At 44.2% G+C, this 23060-nt stretch overlaps 1 protein-coding gene across 7 annotated transcripts in view; it reads left to right on the forward strand.

Moving 5' to 3' along the window:
* The first annotated feature begins 2984 nt into the window (after positions 1-2984).
* Positions 2985-23060, forward strand: part of LOC139558427 (receptor-type tyrosine-protein phosphatase U-like) — a 291923-nt gene continuing 271847 nt past the window's right edge. For 4 of the 7 annotated variants that reach the window (XM_071373548.1, XM_071373551.1, XM_071373553.1 and 1 more), the window contains exon 1: positions 2985-3206. In XM_071373548.1, the coding sequence (XP_071229649.1) occupies positions 3134-3206 (73 nt within the window). In that variant the 5' untranslated portion in view covers positions 2985-3133. The remainder of the gene's footprint in view (positions 3207-23060) is intronic. The other 3 variants (XM_071373550.1, XM_071373554.1, XM_071373555.1) reach the window with 1 other exon arrangement.

The raw sequence follows: 23060 nt of genomic DNA on the forward strand, positions 1-23060 counted from the left end.
CGCTCCACTGATTTAACACTCAATTAACAGAAGTGTGTGAATACATGTCTGTGTATTGCGTGATTAAAATATCTATGTATCCTCATCTACACACAGCGACTTTATTCCCCAATAAAACCCACTTTACAAACTAAATATTCTTGGGCACCCAAATTCATTAGCCCAGGGGAGATTACTTACTTGACTGAAGCCCTTGGCTCCTGTAGGCCAACGTAGTACATACCCTCTCTTACATGCCCTCTCTCACAGTTCAACAAGCTGACAAACTTCCTCTCTTTCCCTCTCCAGATCCTAAGAAACAGAGTCTGGCCGAACTGAGAGGAGAAGAGAGGAGCTGATCTGAGAGCTGAGGGTAGGTTCTCTGATCAGTATTGTGATGTGGCCTGGTCTCCTGTTTAATCTAATCCTGATGCAGCCAGTCTCCAACACCTGGTAGTGCAGGGTTCATTCTCCGCTCTGCATGTTTTTTTTATCCTCCCCCCCTGAGGCTCTATGTAATTGCTTTGTGCTGATGAGAAGCAACAATGTTTAAAGTACCATCTTGTACTGCAATTACGCCCATAAAAGTGAAGTGTGTGTGTGTGTGTGTGTGTGTGTGTGTGTGTGTGTGTGTGTGTGTGTGTGTGTGTGTGTGTGTGTGTGTGTGTGTGTGTGTGTGTGTGTGTGTGTGTGTGTGTGTGTGTGTGTGTGTGTGTGTGTGTGTGTGAATCGAAATAAAGAACTATCCTGCTTTTCTAAAGGAGGGAGAGATGTGGGTCTCTGGCCCTGGTCGATATCGTGCTCCTACCAGCTTAGTCCAGTCTGATACTGCCAAAGGTCAATGAGTAGCCATAAGCTCTTTATCCTTCAAGTCATAGGATGATGCACGTGATGTTTGAAAATGTACTATGTACAGACATTTACCTTATTCCCTCAGGCTGGAATAATATGGTCATACATGTTTCCCGTGTGTGTGTCTGTGTGAGAGAGAGTGAAGGAGTCCTCTGCGTGTGCATTTGTGTGTTTGTCTGTGCACATGTGTCTGTGTGTGTTTGTTGTCCTCTGTGTGTGTGTTTGTTGTCCCCTGTCTGTCTGTGTGTGTGTTTGTTGTCCTCTGTGTGTGTGTGTGTGCATGTCCTGGCACAGGAAAGGGAGTGTGACTCTGGGTGGTACTGGTTGCCTGGGCACTGACAGCTTGCCGCTCCTGTGCTTATGAAAATAAATGCTGATGAGGGTTGAACTGACAGTGCTGCATGGGTCAGAGAGAAGAGAGATGGGGCTCTGGGCTGACTGGCTGACAGGCCGCCAACGCTATGCCTGGTTTGCATTGAGATGCATGACGACACCCCTGCTCGACTCAACCCACCCAACCCCCCCCCCCCCCCCCGCCCTACCAACTACCAACTGCTGACGATAGTGTGTGTGTGGGTGTACAGGCACAGTTGCCTCACAGTCACTCTCTGCCATGTCCCCTATCAGTATTCCACTGCTACTACTGCTGATACTGCTTCTCTGTCTCCTCTGTCTGTCTGTCGCTCGCTGCACCTCACCTCAACTTGCCCCTCCTCGCCCTCAATCTTCTTCCTCTCTTCCCTGGACTGTATGTTACTGTACTGTCCTCCAAAAACCCAGATGAAAGCTAGATGCCAAAATGCATTGGTCTTTAACAATAAAGAAAGCATATTTGAAGTCCACTTTCATAGTCCTCCAAGAGTTGCTGAATATCCTTATATTGACTGTACTTTTCCTCTGACAGACTCAGCTTTTTGCTCCTGGCTGTCTTGTCACAAACATGCAGTAGCAGACACAAGGCAGAATGTTGTTGGTGGTTTGCCAGAAGCTTGTTTGGTCCATTTCGACAGATGTCAGTGTTAGATTTCAGATGCCAGATGCGCCTTTCCTGAAACATTATATGCCAGAATGCTACATGTTGCATTTTCAATACAGGGTCTTGTATTGAATCCTGTGTTTTAGTGTCACATTGAATGTAATTGGTTTCCTAGTCCAAACAACCTTGATCTGGAGCTGTTATGACACACACACACGCGCACGCACACACACACGCGCACACACACACACGCACGCACACACACGCGCACACACACACACACGCACGCACGCACGCGCACACACACACACACACACACACAGCCTCTGACATCGTTCCTGGCAACACGCAGCGGTATAAATCCAATCTTTACGGTCGTAATAGGCATTCATCTAATGTGATTACTGTTCACAACGACACGGCAGGTTTTTTCTTCTCCACAGTGTGAAACACACCATGACCTGATTCCATCCTTTGTTTTATCGACTAACTTTCTCAGGCAACTGCAGCTGATTGGAAAATTGACGTTGTGAAATAAAAAAACATTAATGGAACGACGCTTAATTGCATTGGGGGGCGATAAACTGAGGCAGAGTGAGACTCCTGCTGACCTGTTGTGTTGTGATGGTATTACCCACTGGGCACAGACGTCAATTACATTTCATTGAAGTTATGTGAAAGCAATGTTGATTCAACCAGTGTGTGCCCAGTGGGTAGTGACCACGGATAAGTATCCAAACCGTCCTCTCCTCCTCATATTCCTCCCGCTGTTCCATTCCACCCACCACAGGCATCTGGAGTAGCCTCCCTCCCACACTCTGCTCCTCAGAAAAACACATGAAGGCTCTACTGTACCTGCAGCTGTTTCTGTTGAGGTATACCTTAGGTATTATAATTTGCATATATGCATATGAATTAGGCATGACACATCTGGATGGTTTTGTTATGTTTCAATGTAAAATGGTAATTATTATGATAAGATTCTCCACTCACACAAAAGTTGTGTTAAATTTGTTTGTAGAGAAAAAAAAGTGTTTGGGTATGGTGGTGTCGCTGTAATACAAAGCAACCACATGGCGGCGCTGTAGACCTGTATTTGACCACTTGATTGGTGGCGCAAAGTGAAGTAAAGGTTCTTTTTGAAATCTTTGCCCCCTACGTCAGCTATAGCAGCTCAAATTGCCAGTGTGTTTCGCATGGTGGGGGCACTCGCTTCAGGAAGGAAATCAGCCATCAATGGGATCGAGCAGACAACTTTGTTACAGTCCTGCCGGAGTCATTCATTACAAGGATTTCTGATAACGCGAACTGGACTAAAACGTTAAAATGTATACCGGAGTGTTTCTACTGATGCTGGTCGTCGGGATCTACGCTGATACTATGGACCAAGGGCCAACAGGTAAAGAAAACAACGTTTTTGTTTCTTGGGAGTCAAGCATTGCGCTGCTGCGCACCTGGGAAAGGACAGTTGGCTGGGCTGTCCGTGGCATTTGTGGGCACTGGGCACATTATTCTACGCTAATAAACATGTCGCCAAATAACGGGAAATTTCGAGTGCTATTAATCGAATTAGTTTTTATTATTTTAAATGTTGTGAAAGGTGAAAATAGCTGTTCTCATAATTTGGTCGGACGGTCGCGTCTTATTTCCGAACAGAACTTCCAATAAAGTAGCATTGTTTTCGTTTTTGGAAATAGCCTACTAGATTATGCAAGAATAGCTGTTTTCAATCATTTCGAGTCTGTGACTTGTCGAAATATGCTACGTAGTGTCTTTTGAGGCTATGCGAATATTAGCAATGTTGAATATGCTGTTGTCTGTTCTTCACAGGTTGCAGTGTCAAGTGTCACAATATTTTGTTACCGGTGGAGAAGTGTAGGAAAGTGATGGCATACCAGGCAGTAACCTCATATTTATAATTTCTCAGGTTGGAATGGTTTCCCTAACATCGGTCTCAAGTTATTCTGAAACGCAGGATAGAAAAATTAAGTACAAAATAGAACATGTTTTTGGTCATAATAATTAAGGGATTCTGACCAATCAAATGAAATTGGAATATAAATGCTGTTATCGGTTGTTTGAGATTAAGCTACATCATGAGATGAGAATGTTTCTGTTAATGGTCAATTCGAATAACAGTCATCACAGCCTAACCTGCTGATTAAAAATAAAATCCCACGTTCCTTTATTTGATTGATGGAAGCAAACTCTATTATTTAGCTCTGTCATACACATACACACAGTTTTCATTCTAATATCAAGTTCGAAAGTTTGCACTCAATATTGTGCGTGTTCATTTCCTGTAAACACATTTGTTTTTTATTCAGGGAACATACCATGGTACAACAATGCTTTATGCATCACTTTCACTGTCCTGATACCTAATACATTCTCAATGTGTGTTTTTAATCCTGCGGGAGACAGCTCTGGGAGGCCTACAGCAGTGTTTTTGTGTGTGAACTATCTGTATTGTTTTCATTGTGGAATACACAGTCATTTTAGTTCCCAGGAAAAAATGTATTGAAAGGAAAAATCCCCTCTGGTGCCATCCCAGCTCAGCTAAACCTGAGTATTAGCAGTGAAAGTGTTTATTAGCAAGGCAGGGGTGTGGCCATGTGTAGATTGACTTTACATGACATAGTACTAAGACCATGTAATAGTGTGTCTTTATACTAAAATAGTGTATTTGAAACCCAGACCCGGTGGGAGTTGTATGTTATAAATACTCTCCTACAGACAAGCCAATCAGAACCTTTACTAGTTACTGTTATAGTATACTACATGTAACTGGGTGAATGCGTTCTCACTCCCTCCATAGCAGTGTTTTCCGTAGATTTTTCCCAGGTGGCTTCCAAAGTAACATCCTGGCACCAAAACTGTCCATAAAAACGGCCTCAGAGAAGAAGGGTTGGAGCATAGACTTGATCACATAACCTCACCCAGCAACATTGCAAACTGAACCCCACTATTCTCTGTGGGCTGTAGCTGTACAGTAGGCGAAGCTGCCTGCCGCAGTGATCTGTTTATAGTAGATGTATACCTTACTGCTGAGGCAGTATGTGTCTGATTGCGCAAACACACACGGGTCTATTGCTCCAGGTTTTTTTTCTTGCTTTTCCAATACCTGGTTGAGCCTGAGCAAATCAAATTGTATTGGTCACATACACGTGTTTAGCAGATGTTATTGCGGGTGTAGCGAAATGCTTGTGTTTCTAGCTCCAACAGTGCAATTATATCTAACAAGTAATATCTAACAATACACACAATCTAAAGTAAAGGAATGGAATTAAGACTATAGAAATATTTGGACGAGCAGTGTCAGAGCGGCATAGACTAAGATACAGTAGAATAGTATAGAATACAGTATATACATATGAGATGAGTAATGGAAAATATGTAAACATTATTAAAGTGGCCAGTGATTTCAAGTCTATGTATATAGGGCAGCAGCTTCTAATGTGCTAGTGATGGCTATTTAACAGTCTGATTGCCTTGAGATTAGGGATGCACGATATATCGGTGAACATATCGGAATCGTTTGATATTAGCTAACAATGCCAACATCGGTATCAGCTGATGTCTAGTTTAACACCCGATGTGCAAAACCGATGTCAAAGCTGACGTGCATACCTATATAACGAAGGTACATGACGTAATGACGGCACGTAAAATTTTGCGCTATGCGTGCAACACAGTATTCCTAAACTAGCCCACAATGTCTGCTGTGTGGATCGAGCAGTCAACAAGTCAAGCAGTCATTTGAAAGAGTAACAAAATTTCAGCGAGACAACTCAAAGGCGAAATCCATTAAAGCCAAGATAATGGAATTCATTGCCGTTGACAATCAACCGTTCTCTGTCGTGGGTGATGTTGGCTTTCGCTGACTGGTCGAGCACCGGTTAACACTACCAAGTGCGCTATTTTCCAATGTTGCCCTACCGGAGTTACACAGTAATAGCATCACTCCTATTAGCTTCACGACATACATACTATGGAACGCCGTTTGGGTCTTTGCGTGTCAAAAAAAGATACAGTAGCACTGTCAAAGCTGTACAAAAAAGTCAGCAAACAAGCAAACACCGGGCACAAATTATGTGTTTACAATACCGCGTTGGTAATAAAGCATAATTTGTTCAACCGCAACTTCTGGGGTAGCTAGCTTTAGCTTGGTACCTAGCTAGCACCAATACAACCAGCCTGAAAACAATGACCAGTAGAAACTGCAGTCATTTTAATTATTCTTAGCAATGATTTAGGAATCCTTGTGAGTAAGTATTAGCTAGGTTGCCACTTGTTGTTCACCTATTAAAGTTGAACTTCAGTTCATGAAAATAAATAACTAGCCAGCTACTTAACCCTGTTGCCCAAAGCTAATGTTATAAGCAGCCAGCTATCTTCCTCTGGCTAGTGAGGCTCGACCGGACCGGGTTATGTGTTGTGAAGCTAGCCACAATAAGGATTAGGCACAATAGGGGAATTTGCGGTTTGCCTTCAAAATAAAAGTATGTAATTGACAGTGATGCAAATGAATACAAATAGTAGAATTATGCCATACTTTTATTTTGAAGACTAACCGCAAAGTCCACTATTGTGGCTAATCCTTATTGTGTCTAGCTTCACATAGATTTGTCCGACCACCATTAATCAAATATGACCTGTCTTATAAATTAGGGTTATTTTAGATTATTACACCTAGCTATATAGTTAGCTAGCTAACTATATAGCTACTGAAACAGATTATGTCGTTTTGGTATGTTTTTGGAGAAGAGCATTGTTTGCATCCATGCGCTAGCTAGCTTTTTTTTATGACCAGCACTGTAGGTGCGCGAGACAACTTTACCAGCATCATAGCATACGTATCGATGAATCGTTGTGACATGAAATACGAGTTATAGTGTAATCAATGTGTAATAACTATGTAAAAAATGTATGTACGCGTTAAATGATTATGTGACGTGCAGTCATATTCAGGTCCTGATTGGTCAACAAGCTTATTTGACACGTCAAATAGTGTTATTTGACACGTCAAATAGTGTTAAATAGTATATTTTTTGACACGCAAAGACCCAAACGGCGTTCCATAGAAATCCTGGTTGAAAAATAAAACGACTGAACAAATGAACAAAACAGCACAGCAAGTAAGTGAAAGAAATAGGTTTTTATTATGTTTTACTGGTAATGGGGAAGTACGTAAATGCCAACAAAATAACTTTTTGGTCAGTGTGTGTGTGTGTGTGTGTGTGTGTGTGTGTGTGTGTGTGTGTGTGTGTGTGTGTGTGTAACCTTTATTTAACTAGGCAAGTCAGTTAAGAACAAATTATTATTTACAACCCCGGCAAACCCAGATGACACTGGGCCAATTGTGCGCCGCCCTATGGGACTCCCAATCACGGCCGGATGCGATACAGCCTGGATTCGAACTAGGGACTGTTGTGACGCCTCTTGCACTGAGATGCAGTGCCCTAGACTGCTGCGTCCGTGTGTGTGTGTTAACTATTTAACTGTACTAGAATGCTTAAAAGGCCTCAAAAAATTTTAATATTGGTTATTGGTATCGGTTTTCTTTGGCAAGGAAAATATCAGATATCGGTATCGGGCAAAAATGTCATATCGGTGCATAACTACTTGAGATATAATCTATTACATGGTCACACTGTCTGTGTGGGTGGACCATTTCAGTTTGTCAGTGATGCGTACGCAGAGGAACTTGAAGCTTTCCACCTTCTCCACTGCAGTCCCGTCGATGTGGATAGGGAAGGTGCTCCCTCTGCTGTTTCCTGAAGTCCAAGATCAGCTCCTTTGTTTTGTTGACGTTGGGTGAGCGGTTGTTTTCCTGGCACCACACTCCCAGGGCCCTCACCTCCTCCCTATAGGCTGTCTGGTCATTGTTGGTAATCAGGCCTACTACTGTTGTGTCGTATGCATTCTTGATGATTCAGTTGGAGGCGTGCATGGCCACGCAGCCATGGGTGAACAGGGAGTATAGGAGCAGGGTTTGCTTTCCCTGTAGTTGCTTGGTGCACCCTCTGAGTGTTACCTGATTGAGTAGATTTGCTGGGGTAAAAGCACTCCTTGTCAGATCACTGCATAGCAGCACCTGTTAGTGTGTGTGTCTCTCTCTGTGTATGTGTTTGGCCCAGAGCAGTTAGGGTAGTAGAGACGGTCATTTAATCTGGTAGGCCCCTATGTCTCCTACTCTCTCAGTACTGACATGCAGCCACAGTGTGAAACACCCCATGATCGGTGGTGTAGAGGTTGAACTTGGGATGGCAGACCACATGGGAACACGCTATCATGGGAGAAGATGGTCGCCAGGCTGGGGGTTATACTAAGGTCAAGAGAGGGGATAGGAGGGTCTTGTTCTGATTGGTGAAGGTGGGTGCCAGGCTGAGGGTTGTACTAAGGACGAGGGGCTATGGAAGTTCTGGCCGTGCTGTGTGCAGTGGTTTGGATCGGTCAGATTTTTAATCATACAGAAAACGGTTCAACACACACAAAGCTCTCTTTGGGGAACAAAGGTTGGAAAGGAGAAAATTGGATCACAAACACAGAGAGAAGAGTGATGGAAGTTTCTCTGGTTGGTTCCTTCTTCTTTGTTTGTTTGATGTTTTTAGGCCACTGATATGTGAAATAGGACTTCTCTCTTACTAAAAGTAGTTTGAGGATTTTATTTTGCTGATCTGTGCTCTTCCTTCCATCTCTATGAAGGCTTTAATCTGTCTAGCTCTAACACCCCTTCGCTTGACTACAGAGAGAAGTCACTTTTTATTGTCTTTTTTATTTGACAGCTTTAACGGACAGACATCTTTAGACATGGACTGCCTTCTTCCCTCACCTAGGGTGACTACATTTAAAATACCCAAATGCGGGACAAAGGCATGATTTTGTGGGACAGTGTAGCCTACATGAATCTTTTTTTGGGGAACCCTTCCGCTGCGCTGAACAAGCTAATTGAAGCGGGCCTATAGGCTACTCCTTTGGCTCATGCTAAATTTGGTCATGCAGAAACGAGAGCCCAAATGTGTGTCTGTTTTAGGAACATCTGGGAATACATGGCCAAGGAAACATTTCTGGTTGGTCTCAGGGAATGTGAAAACTTTAGGAAGTGAGACTTTGAAAACAGGGTTGAGTGATGTAGCAGCAAATATGTTGAATTAGCAACTAATGAGCATGAAGAGCCTCACAAGTTTGACAAAATCACCTTGTATCTTTTCAGCTTAATAACCTTATATATATTTCCAATCTAATACGGCTATTTATTCACTTTTGTAGCTCTTCATCAGAAACATGCCTTTTTAACTGGCCTCAGGACAAAGGGCCAAAATGTGGGACTGACCCGCACAATCCGGGACATGGTCACCCTACCCTCACCTCAAACCGACGGGTCAACACACCCTGGAAGAAACGGTCTCACCATGAATGAATCAGCATTCCCTATTACTTACTTACACACACACACACACACACACACACACACACACACACACACACACACACACACACACACACACACACACACACACACACACACACACACACACACACACACACACACACACACACACACACACACACACACACACACAGTTTAATTGCCACAATTCTTGGCACCTCAACTAGTTAGGTAGTTATTAGGTTCGTCATTCAGCTTGCAGTCCAATGTATTTATTGGCAAAGCCGCAGCTGTGGCTTTTTGCAGCCAGCTTGAGTGTTCAACATGAATTTTAAGTTGTTTGGAATTTGCATTTAATCACCAGAGTTGAGGACCTTTGGTGGCCTCTGCAGGTCCATCAGTTCAGCTGGAAATAGGACTTGGCAAAGCTCTACTGTCTTTTGTATAGGACTTCTGTGAGTCACTCATATATATATATATTTTTTTTTTCTTCTCTTTTTATCTAAAAGTGATTTCCTCTTATCCTTCCCAGTTGGGGCTGGGGCAGTGGGGATGTTTGGCAGAGAAATCTATTTTCTCATAGGGAGCTGAGCTGATTGGTAGGATGCAGGAAGTGTGAGGAGGACAAGAGGAAGAGAAGGAGAGAGAGATGGAGTAATGCTGTGTTGTTCCTGACAGACATTAATGTCCAAGCCTCACAGTTAAATACCATGGTTCTCTATAGTCCCTTAAAGCAGCTCAGTCTGTTAGTAGATGGCACTTTCACTGAGTGCGTGTGCGTGTGAGAGTGCGTGTGCGTGTGAGTGTGCGTGTGCGTGTGTTTTCACATGATGTTTTGTTATTTCTGTCTGTCCAGAAGAGAACTTGAATCAGATCTTTAATGTAAGTCAGCAATAAAACACTGACTGGCGGGGACGCTCACTGTGAGTGTGTGTGTGAGTCTTTCTGTGTGTGTGTGTGTTTGAAAAAGAGAAACAAAGTGTATGTGAGTGTCAGAGAGAGATCAATAGAGAGAGAGAGAGAGTGTGAGTGTGTGTGTGTGTGTGTGTGTGTGTGTGTGTGTGTGTGTGTGTGTGTGTGTGTGTGTGTGTGTGTGTGTGTGTGTGTGTGTGTGTGTGGTGCACAGCGAGGTGCAGACCTGACAGCTTTGTGTGCTCACTTTCAGAAGTATCCTTTAGAGTATGAGCTTTTAGCAGACAGGAAGACAGGCAGGCAGCAGTTCAGCTAGTCAGTGACTGGGAGGCCTTTCGTTCCAGGAGGTGGTTGTCAGTTAGACCTGTCGTCATGGCGTCACGGTGCCTTGTCTCTGACGCTGATCGCCCACGACCGCTCCCCGCTACCGTGTCACAGCAGCAGCGCGTCCACCTGCCATCACCATAACACCCATCACCGCCACACTCCCTGAATGGAGCCGACAGCATTCCACGATCGCTCGACGCCCCCGACCTGCAGGGGCCCATGGGAACAGGAAGTGGGGGGTCCTCTCCTCTCAGCTCTCCTCATCTGTCACTTTGCTTCTCCAGGTGGTAGCTAGCTAACCAATAATGTGTTGCTGAGTCCCTGAACGCCACTGTGTTAGACAGATGGCTGTGTGCCAACAGGCCCAACACTACTGCTCAGATTCCTTAATGCGTTTAGACATTCTGGTTAAGATGCGCTTACTTAATACAAGAAATACTGTAATACACTTTTTTTTAACCATTTAACTAGGCAAATCAGTTAAAATAAATTCTCATTTACAAAGACGGCCTACCCCGGACGACACTGTGCCAATTGTGCGCCACCCTATGGGACTCCCAATCACGGCCGGATATGATACAGCCTGGATTCAAATCAGGGACTGTAGTGATGCCTCTTGCACTGAGATGCAGTGCCTTAGACCACTGCGCCACTTAGTGATCCAGTTTGCAATGGTCTTCAGTTATTAGTTTCTGTGACGCCTGTCATCAGTCAAACAACTGATTGAAAGAGCAGATTCCAAGTTTTTAGAGTGGATGTTTCTCTTTAGATTGATATTTGAATGTTTTGTGGACGAGGATGAGGGCAGTGTAGATGAAAAGGTCTCAGCAGGATTGTGGTTGAAGCAGATAATAAATTCAGTGTGTCTGTGACAAATCAACTGTTCTAAAAGCGGTTGGTTATCCCTCTCTTTGAAAAGTTGGCGTCTGTGACAGATATGCAGAGAGAACGCTGAGCTGTGTGCTGTGTCCCAACTTGGATTGGCGGGGCTCCAGCTGCTGCCGTGGCAACAGAGGAACTCGGAACTCGGAGAGAGCTGCTTCAAAGTGTTCAGACTTGTGAACTATAGGATGATGCTAGAGAAGACTCTGTTGTCACTCTGTGCTTTTCAACAGTACTTAGTGTCAGTAAAGCACATGTGCAAGTGACTGTGAGCCTCTCTCTCCCTCTCCCTGCCACTCTCTCCCTCTTTTTTTCTCTCTCTCGCTCTCTTTCTCTCTCTCGCTCCCTCTTTTTCTCTATTTCTCGCTCTTTTTTCTTTCTCATTTGAGTTTTTCAAACTGTCCAATTAGCTCATATCTAATGTGAGTGATGCTTCAAAAGCAACTAATTAAGCACCTGGTTCTAGTGAGAATAACCGTATTAGTGTAAATATATGACTATGTGGTGGGCTGTGTCCCAAATAGCACCCTATTCCCTATATAGTGCACTACTTTAGACCAGGGCATATTAGAAATAGGGGGCCATTTTGAACACACACGTTGTTATGTCTCTAATTACGAGCCTGCCAAGTGTCACATTTATCCAACAAACCAAATTCATAAGAACTAAGTAATTGAAATTCCACATCGGTCCAAATCATTCATATTCTTTATGGGTTTTGTTAAGGATCATTTGCTGAGATTGATGGAGCTGGAATCATTGCCAATATGATTAGAAGGAGAACTATCGAGCTACACTGCAGAAGGGTGAGAGAGTTGTATTGTCTGTTTATTTGGAGTGGCTGTGGTGGTGTAGTCGCAGTGGGATGCTATCTGAGAGGAGATACACTGAGTGTACAAAACATTAGGAACACCGGCTCTTTCCATGACAGACTGACCAGATGAATCCAGGTGAAAGCTATGATCCCTTATTGATATCACTTAAATCCACTTCAATCAGTGTAGATGAAGGGGAGGAGACAGGTTGAAGGAGGATTTAAGCCTTGAGACAATTGAGACATGGATTTAGTATGTGTGCCATTCAGAGGGTGAATGGGTAAAACAAAAGATTTAAGTGCCTTTGAGTGAGCTATAGTAGTAGGTGCCAGGCACACCGGTTTGAGTGTGTCAAGAACTGCAACGCTGCTGGGTTTTTCACGGTCAACAGTTTCCTGTGTGTATCACGAATGGACCGTCACCTGAAGGACATCCAGCCACCTGTGGGAAGCATTGGAGTCAACATGGGCCAGCATCCCCGTGGAACACTTTCGACACCTTGTAGAGTCCATGCCCCGATAAACTGAGGCTGTTTCGAGGACAAAAGGGGTTGAAACTCAATATTAGGAAGGTGTTCCTAGTATTTTGTACACTGTATATACACCACAGACAACAACTCTGCAGTGATGTCGGTCCATTAAGTGTCAGTAGCTCTGATGTGATGTGATCTCTGTCCATTTAGCATCTCCCAGAACTGTCACCTAGTCTGATTACGTCTGTCGGATGCCACTCGCTTCGCTATAGCCACAGACATGCATGAATAGGTCTTTATGAATATTCCTCGCCTCACCTCCACCTAAAGGTACAGTTAAAGTCGGAAGTTTACATACACTTAGGTTGGAGTCATTAAAGCTCGTTTTTCAACCACACCACAAATTTCTTGTTAACAAACTATAGTTTTGGCAAGTCATTTAGGACATCTACTTTGCATGACACAAGTAATTTTTCCAACAATAGTTTACAGATACATTGAATTATAAGTGAAATAATCACAATTCCAGTGGGTCAGAAGTTTACATACTTGACTGTGCCTTTAAACAGCTTGGGAAAATCCCCAAAATGATGTCATGGCTTTAGAATCTTCTGATAGGCTAATTGGTCACTTGGAGTTGTACCTGTGGATCTATTGCAATGCCTACCTTCAAACTCAGTGCCTCTTTGCTTGACATCATGGGAAAATCAAAAGAAATCAGCCAAGACTGCAGAAAGAAATTGTAGACCTCCACAAGTCTGGTTCATCCTTGGGAGCGATTTCCAAACGCCTGAAGGTACCACGTTCATCTGTACAAACAATAGTACGCAAGTATAAACACCATGGGACGTTCTGTCTCCTAGAGATGAACATACTTTGGTGCGAAAAGTGCAAATCAATCCCAGAACAACAGCAAAGGACCTTGTGAAGATGCCGGAGGAAACGGGTACAAAAGTATCTATATCAACAGTAAAACGAGTCCTATATCGACATAACCTGAAAGGCCGCTCAGCAAGGAAGAATCCACTGCTCCAAAACCGCCATAATAAAGCTAGACTAAGGTTTGCAACTACACATGGGGACAAAGATGGTCTGATGAAACAAAAATAGAATTGTTTGGCCATAATGACCATCGTTATGTTTGGAGGAAAAAGGGGGACGCTTGCAAGCCGAAGAACACCATCCCAACCGTGAAACACGAGGGTGGCAGCCTCTTGTTGTGGGGGTGCTTTGCTGGAGGAGGGACTGGCACTTCACAAAATAGATGGCATCATGAGGGCGGAAAATTATGTGGATATATTGGAGCAACATCTCAAGGCATCAGGAAGTTAAAGCTTGGTTGCAAATGGGTCTTCCAAATGGACAATGACCCCAAGCATACTTCCAAAGTTGTGGCAAAATGGCTTAAGGACAACAAAGTCAAGGTATTGGAGTGGCCATCACAAAGCCCTGACCTCAATCCTATAGAACATTTGTGGGCAGAACTGAAAAAGCGTGTGCGAGCAAGGAGGCCTATTAACCTGACTCAGTTACAACAGCTCTGTCAGGAGGAATGGGCCAAAATTCACCCACCTTATTGTGGGAAGCTTGTGGAAGGCTACCTGAAACGTTTGACCCAAGTTAAACAATTTAAAGGCAATGCTACCAAATACTAATTGAATATGTTAACTTCTGACCCACTGGGAATGTGATGAAAGAAATAAAAACTGAAATAAATAATTCTCTCTACTATTATTCTGACATTTCACATTCTTAAAATAAAATGGTGATCCTAGCTGACCTAAGACAGGGAATTTTTACTAGGATTAAATATCAAGGATTTGTGAAAAACTGAGTTTAGATGTATTTGGCTAAACTTCCGACTTCAACTGTATTTTTACTTTCTGTAGCTTAGCCAAGTAACACTAACGACTGTTCTCTAGCCATTAAACTCCAAGTTTGCCCTGACCTGACCTGCCTACCAGTCTGATGGATGACGGTTGAAGTTGATGCTGTCGTTGACAGCGACAGAAAAGAACGGAGGAGAAAAATAAACTGTTGGGTCGGTCAATTTTCTGCTGTGTGCAGTTGTAACCATGGCAACTGGATCAGCAACTAGTCCCCAGGTCAAAGTTTACACGCATGATGCGTTCTGGCAGCACTGTCAAAGCGTCAGCAAATGTCTTTTAAGATGGAGATGACAATTGGACCAAACTCGAACAAAAACATCCCTCGCGAGTCACTACTTTCCGAGTCTTTCCAATAGCTTTGGGGTAAAGAGGGCCACAAGAAGCAATTTCTTATAGTTTTTCTCTCCAGTTCTTGCTCCTCTGTCTCCCTATCTTACTCCTCTCCCTCCCTCCTCTATCTGCATTTATTTACCTTATTTTTCTATCCCTTCCTTTCCCTCTCCTACCAGATTAAAAACAGAATCCATGTTGTAATAAATGTAGGCTGTTTAGTGCAAATTAACTTGTGTTGGGAGCTGTACTACTGACTTTATACTAGACTCTTAATGATAACAGCCTCAGTTATAGCTTGACCTTAAAAAGCCCCCCTCGATGATAAGGAACGAGCCCTAGGGGAGGGTTTGGTCCCCTAGCTGCTGTAGGAGATATTCAAGTTGACAAAATACTCGTTTTGAGTTATCAAACCTCTGGGCTTTGGAGTGTACCTGTGCAGCGCTTCAGAGGGATATTAAAAGTTTGGAGTGGAAAACTTGAGATGTTGTGAACCTGCCATTGCCAATCAGTGGGCCCTTTATATTACACACACACACACACACACACACACACACACACACACACACACACACACACACACACACACACACACACACACACACACACACACACACACACACACACACACACACACACACACACACACACACACACACACACAGAGCTCACAAGGGCACTGTGGATTGTGTGAAGGAGACTCCCTGTGATCAGTATGGATGCCTCTGCAGCTAGGTGTGTCTGTGTGTGCTCAGCAGCATGAAACAGCAACAGCTGTGTGGCTGCTTATTGCCACAGGATGTTTCGCTGGAGGGCTACTCTCTCCCTCGCCACCCCACCCTCTCTCTCTATCTCTCCCTCAACATTTAAACCACTTTTTTTTATTGGGCCACACCTTGACACACATTTCCCGCCCTCCTTCCATGGTGCCTGGTGTTCAGTGCAGAGGTAGAGGGGATACACCTTGGCAGTAAGCTAGAGGATATATGGGCTGTAATGTTGGCAGATGTGGTGGTGCAGGGCAGGTAGCACCTGGAACACCAGCTGGTCCTGACCCTCCTCTGTTCTCCTCCCAACACGGCAGGGCATCAAGCACATTCACCTCTGGAACACCAGCTGGTCCTGACCCTCCTCTGTTCTCCTCCCAACACGGCAGGGCATCAAGCACATTCACCTCTGGAACACCAGCTGGTCCTGACCCTCCTCTGTTCTCCTCCCAACACGGCAGGGCATCAAGCACATTCACCCCTGGAACACCAGCTGGTCCTGACCCTCCTCTGTTCTCCTCCCAACACGGCAGGGCATCAAGCACATTCACCCCTGGAACACCAGCTGGTCCTGACCCTCCTCTGTTCTCCTCCCAACACGGCAGGGCATCAAGCACATTCACCTCTGGAACACCAGCTGGTCCTGACCCTCCTCTGTTCTCCTCCCAACACGGCAGGGCATCAAGCACATTCACTTCTGGAACACCAGCTGGTCCTGACCCTCCTCTGTTCTCCTCCCAACACGGCAGGGCATCAAGCACATTCACCCCTGGAACACCAGCTGGTCCTGACCCTCCTCTGTTCTCCTCCCAACACGGCAGGGCATCAAGCACATTCACCTCTGGAACACCACTAGCACAATCGAATAGAACTCAATTTCTAGAATTTGTTAGAATTTGTCTTTCTAGAATTTGTCTTGCACATTTCAAAGCATATGTACATGATATTGGTGGTTAAGTATAGTTATAGGGGATTGATGTAGCCCTGGACACTGCATGGTCAAGGAGCCTGGATATAATCTCCTACATGTCAATGAATCCAAACCCAGGATGACTGGTAGTTTGTCATCCAAGCCCACGATGACTGGTAGTTTGTCATCCAAACCCAGGATGACTGGTAGTTTGTCATCCAAACCCACGATGACTGGTAGTTTGTCATCCAAACCCAGGATGACTGGTAGTTTGTCATCCAAGCCCACGATGACTGGTAGTTTGTCATCCAAGCCCACGATGACTGGTAGTTTGTCATCCAAACCCAGAATGACTGGTAGTTTGTCACCCAAGCCCACGATGACTGGTAGTTTGTCATCCAAGCCCACGATGACTGGTAGTTTGTCACCCAAGCCCACGATGACTGGTAGTTTGTCACCCAAGCCCACGATGACTGGTAGTTTGTCATCCAAGCCCACGATGACTGGTAGTTTGTCACCCAAGCCCACGATGACTGGAAGTTTGTCACCCAAGCCCACGATGACTGGTAGTTTGTCATCCAAACCCAGGATGACTGGTAGTTTGTCATCCAAGCCCACGATGACTGGTAGTTTGTCATCCAAGCCCACGATGACTGGTAGTTTGTCATCCAAGCCCACGATGACTGGTAGTTCGTCATTCAAGCCCACGATGACTGGTAGTTTGTCATCCAAGCCCAGGATGACTGGTAGTTTGTCATCCAAGCCCAGGATGACTGGTAGTTTGTCATCCAAGCCCACGATGACTGGTAGTTTGTCATCCAAACCCAGGATGACTGGTAGTTTGTCATCCAAGCCCACGATGACTGGTAGTTTGTCATCCAAGCCCACGATGACTGGTAGTTTGTCATCCAAGCCCACGATGACTGGTAGTTCGTCATCCAAGCCCACGATGACTGGTAGTTTGTCATCCAAGCCCAGGATGACTGGTAGTTTGTCATCCAAACCCAGGATGACTGAGGTTGCATACCAAATGGCACCCTAATCCTTATATCCCTCAAATTCAACTCTGGACCTAGAAGCCAGTTCCAATGCATATTTTATTTGTTCCCCTCTAATCAGGGACTGATTTTAGACCTGGGACACCAAGTGTGTGGAATTAATTATCAAGTAGAATAGAACCAGCAGGCTCTGGACCTCGTAGCGTAAGAGTTGAATACCCCTGCCCTATACTTCTCACAAGTAGGGCACTATATAGAGAATAGGGTGCCATTTGGGATTGGCACTGAATAAATGAATACCTGTTGACAGAATGTTGTTTTTATGAGATCTCTACTGGAGTGAAGTGGGCAAGCATCATGCTGTGGATTTATATGTTAATGGATGCAGGAGTCCAGAATCAGTGATTGAATAAACAGCTCTCAGAGACAGATATGAGGGTCAGCATTTGACATGTTGATAGCTAGAGGGAGAGGGGCAGAGAGTGAGAGAGAGGAAGCGAGGGAGAGTGAGAGAGAGATGGGGTGATGGAGAAAGAAAGAGCGAGAGAGACAGAGGAAAGCATGTAGAGGACAGGGAGTTGAGGCGTAGGGACTATTGATTACCACACTGCAAGCTGTCTGAAACAGAATCAGCTGGTGGTCTCGTTTCTATTTCTGGTCTTGATGCCTGGGGATTAAGTTAAGGGTTGGGAGCAGGGAGGCAGGGGGTGAGAGGAGTCCCCTGATCACTCCGTTATTATGCATGTCTGCCCTCGTGCCCTCATGCCCTCTAACACTAATCCTACCGTGTCTGAAGAGACAGATGGTGTTGTGATCAGGGCACCAGGAGAGACGTAGACTATTTGGATATCTGAATGTCCCACGCACGTCCACACACACACGGCTGCCAGACACAGGGGATATGGCCATTGATGACCTGTCTCGTGGCTTAGACAATAACAGGTGTAGTGTTTTAGTTTTCCCTTGTGGTGTTCTGCTGCAACAGAGGGGCATACTGTATGTTGTTTGTGAAGGAGCCTTACAAGAGACCTCTCTCCCTATACATTGACCTAGAAAAGTGCTGAGTCTGGCAGAAAGTGTGTGTGTGTGTGTGTGTGTGTGTGTGTGTGTGTGTGTGTGTGTGTGTGTGTGTGTGTGTGTGTGTGTGTGTGTGTGTGTGTGTGTGTGTGTGTGTGTGTGTGTGTGTGTGTGTGTGTGTGTGTGTTAATTCTATCAGAAGAAGCAGACTGCCACACCAGTTGCTTGTTTCTTTTCTTTCTATTTCAGAAGAACATACTCATTGCCAATGTTACTATATTAACTACATGAAGCAGAAAATTCATTTTCTTACAGTTGAACACACCAGAGGCTCTAGAGACTGTGTACAGCGGGTCCTGCACTTGCTTGGTTCATAAGAGATAAAGAGAGGGATGTAGAGGAGGAGGGTGATACAGATAGAGAGTTGCTCTTGCCTGGTTTGACCATTTCAGCTCCCCAGAGATTGACAATTGACAATTGTCTCCTTTGTTTTTCTGACGTTGAGGGAATGGTTGTTTACCTGTCACCACACCATCAGAGTACCTACCTCCTCCTTGTAGGCCATCTGGTCATTGTTGGTAATCAGGCCTACTGCTGTCGTGTCGTCACTGCACTTGATTATGGAGTTGGAACTCTGTAAGGCCACACAGTCGTGGGTATACAGGGAGTACAGGAGGTGACTAAGGACGCACCCTTGTGGGGCCCCTATGTTGAGAATCAGTGTCGAGGAGGTAATGTTGTCGAGGAAGAGGTGTAGTCTATTGCCAGGGCTTTGCAGAGCTGTATCATTCCCCTTTTGTACGTTGCTATTTATATTGTACATTTGAACACAATAGATATACAGTAAAAATTGATTCAACAGATATAAATTGATTCAATTGAGATTTTGTGTCACTGGCCTACACACAATATCCCATCATGTCAAAGTGGAATTATGTTTTTAGATTTTTTTTTAACAAATTAATTTAAAGCGTAAATGTCTCGAGTCACGAAATATTCAACCCCATTGTTATGGCAAACATAAATAAGTTCAGGAGTAAAAATGTGCTTAACAAGTCACATAATAAGTTGCATGGACTCACTCTGTGTGCAATAATAGTGTTTAACATGATTTTTGAATGACTACCTCATCTCTGTACCCCACACATAAAATTATCTGTAAGATCCTTCAGTCGAGCAGTGAATTGCAAACACGGATTCAACCACAAAGACCAGGCAGGTTTTCCAATGCCTTACAAAGAAGGGCACCTATTGGTATATCGGTAAAAAAGGAGACATTGAATATTCCTTTGAGCATTGTGAAGTTATTAATTACACTTTGTATGGTGTATCAATATACCCAGTCACTACAAAGCTACAGGCGTCCTTCCTAACTCAGTTGCCGGAGAGGAAGGAAACCGCTCAGGGAATTCACCATGAGGCCAATGGTGACTTTAAAACAGTTACAGAGTTGAATGGCTGTGATAGAAGAAAACTGAGGATGGATTAACAACATTGTAGTTACTCCACAATACTAACCTAATTCACAGAGTGAAAAGAAGGAAACCTGTACAGAATACATCCCGTTTTCAACAATGCAAAGTAATAGTGTAAAACAAAATGGAAATCTTAGAGGAAAGCCTGATTCAGTCTGCTTTCCACCAGACACTGGAAGACAATAACCTAAAACACAAGGTCAAATATACACTGGAGTTGCTTACCAAGATGACATTTAGCATTCCTGAGTGGCCTAGTTACAGTTTTGACTTAAATCGGCTTGAAAATCTATGGCAAAAATGGTCAACAACCAACTTGACAGAGCTTGAAGGATTGTTTAAAATAATAATGTGCAAATATTGTACAATCAGGTGTGCAAAGCTCTTAGAGACTTAGCAAAAATGATTCACAGCTGTAGTCACTGGTCAAAGGTGATTTTAACATTGACTCATGGGTGTAAATACTTTATGTAAATGAGATATTTCTCTATTTAATTTTCAATAAATTAGCAAACATTTCTAAAAACATGTTTTCACTTTGTCATTATGGGGTATTGTGTATAGATGGGTCAAACCAAAAATATATTTAATCCATTTTGAATTCAGGCTGTAACACAACAAAATGTGGAATAAGTCAAGAGGTATGAATACTTTCTGAAGGCGCTGTATATTACGCCTCTGTGTCAACAGGCTATTACTTAAGTGCTGGGAACCTTGTGTAAGCCTGCCAGTCTGTCTGTTAACATGGGAGAAGACAAAGCCAATGAGCCAATGTTAGAGTAGGAGAGTAATATACTGTATGGCATGTTTGTCACTGTCACTCTTCAGGGACACTTTATATATAAATAAAGCAAGCGTCATTCTCTACACAGCCACGCCCGTGTCACCACTGATAATCACGAATTTCAATAAGCATTTCTCTACGGCTGGCCATGCTTTCCTCCTGGCTACCCCAGCCCCGGCCAACAGCTCTGCACCCCCCGCAGCCACTTGCCCAAGCCTCCCCAGCTTCTCCTTCACCCAAATCCAGATAGCAGATGTTCTAAAAGAGCTGCAAAACCTGGACCCCTACAAATCACCTGGGCTAGACAATCTGGACCCTCTCTTTCTAAATTTATCCTCCGCCATTGTTGCAACCCCTATTACCAGTCTGTTCAACCTCTCTTTCATATCGTCCGAGATCCCTAAAGATTGGAAAGCTGCTGCGGTCATTCCCCTCTTCAAAGGGGGTGACACTCTAGACCCAAACTGTTATAGACCTATATCCATCCTGCCCTGCCTTTCTAAAGTCTTCGAAAGCCAAGTTAACAAACAGATCACTGACTATTTCGAATCCCACCGTACCTTGTCCGCTGTGCAATCCGGTTTCCAAGCTGGTCACGGTGCACCTCAGCCACGCTCAAGGTACTAAACGATATCATAACCGCCATTGATAAAAGACAGTACTGTGCAGCCGTCTTCATCGACCTGGCCAAGGCTTTCGACTATGTCAATCACCGTATTCTTATCGACAGACTCAACAGCCTTGGTTTCTCAAATGACTGCCTCGCCTGGTTCACCAACTACTTCTCAGACAGAGTTCAGTGTGTCAAATCGGAGGGCCTGTTGTCCGGGCCTCTGGTAGTCTCTATGGGGGTGCCACAGGGTTCAATTCTCCGGCCGACTCTTTTCTCTGTATATATCAACGATGTCGCTCTTTGCTGCGTGTGATTCCCTGATCCACCTCTACGCAGACGACACCATTCTGTATACATCTGGTCCTTCTTTGGACACTGTGTTAACTAACCTCAAAACGAGCTTCAATGCCATACAACACTCCTTCCAACTGCTCTTAAACGCTAGTAAAACTAAATGCATGCTTTTCAACCGATTGCTGCCCGACTAGATCACTCAGGACGGTTCTGACTTAGAATATGTGGACAACTACAAATACCTAGGTGTCTGGCTAGACTGTAAACTCTCCTTCCAGACTCATATTAAACATCTCCAATCCAAAATGAAATCTAGATCGGCTTCCTATTTCGCAACAAAGCCTCCTTCACTCACGCTGCCAAACATACCTTCGTAAAACTGACTATCCTACTGATCCTTGACTTCGGCGATGTCATTTACAAAATAGCCTCCAACACTCTACTCAGCAAATTGGATGCAGTCTATCACAGTGCCATCCGTTTTGTCACCAAAGCCTCATATACCACCCACCACTTGTATGCTCTCGTCAGCTGGCCCTCGCTACATATTCGTCACCAGACCCACTGGTAAGTCTTTGATAGGTAAAGCTCCGCCTTATCTCAGCTCACTGGTCACCATAACAACACCCACCCGTAGCACGCGCTCCAGCAGGTATATCTCACTGGTCATCCCCAAAGCCAACACCTACTTTGGCCGCCTTTCCTTCCAGTTCTCTGCTGCCAATGACTGGAACGAATTGCAAAAATGAAGTTGGAGACTTATATCTCCCTCACTAACTGTAAGCATCAGCTATCTGAGCAGCTTACCGATCGCTGCAGCTGTAAATAGCCCATCCAATCTACCTACCTCATCCCCATATTGTTTTTATTTACTTTTTTGCTCTTCTGCACACCAGTATTTCTACTTGCACATCATTGTCTGCACATCTATCACTCCAGTGTTAATTTGCTAAATTGTAATTACTTCGCTACTATGGCCTATTTATTGCCTTACCTCCTCACGCCATTTGCACACACTATATATAGACTTTTTCTATTGTGTTATTGACTGTACATTTGTTTATTCCATGTGTAACTCTGTGTTGTTGTTTGTGTCGCACTGCTTTGCTTTATCTTGGCCAGGTCGCAGTGTAAATGAGAACTTGTTCTCAACTGGCCTACCTGGTTAAATTAAGGTGAAATAAAAAATTAAATAAAAACGCCCTTTGGGCTTTTGTTCTGTGTGTGTTTGTTCCCAGCCCCAGACAGAACAGACATTTATAATCTTATGATGTGACTGAGGAAACTAGGTTATGTATTGTTTTCATATTTGATATTCACATTGTTTATGTATTGTTTCTTACCCCCCATCCCTCCCTCCCTCCCGGTTGCCAGC

This window comes from Salvelinus alpinus, chromosome 29 (genome assembly GCF_045679555.1).
Source record: "Salvelinus alpinus chromosome 29, SLU_Salpinus.1, whole genome shotgun sequence".
NCBI lineage: Eukaryota > Metazoa > Chordata > Actinopteri > Salmoniformes > Salmonidae > Salvelinus > Salvelinus alpinus.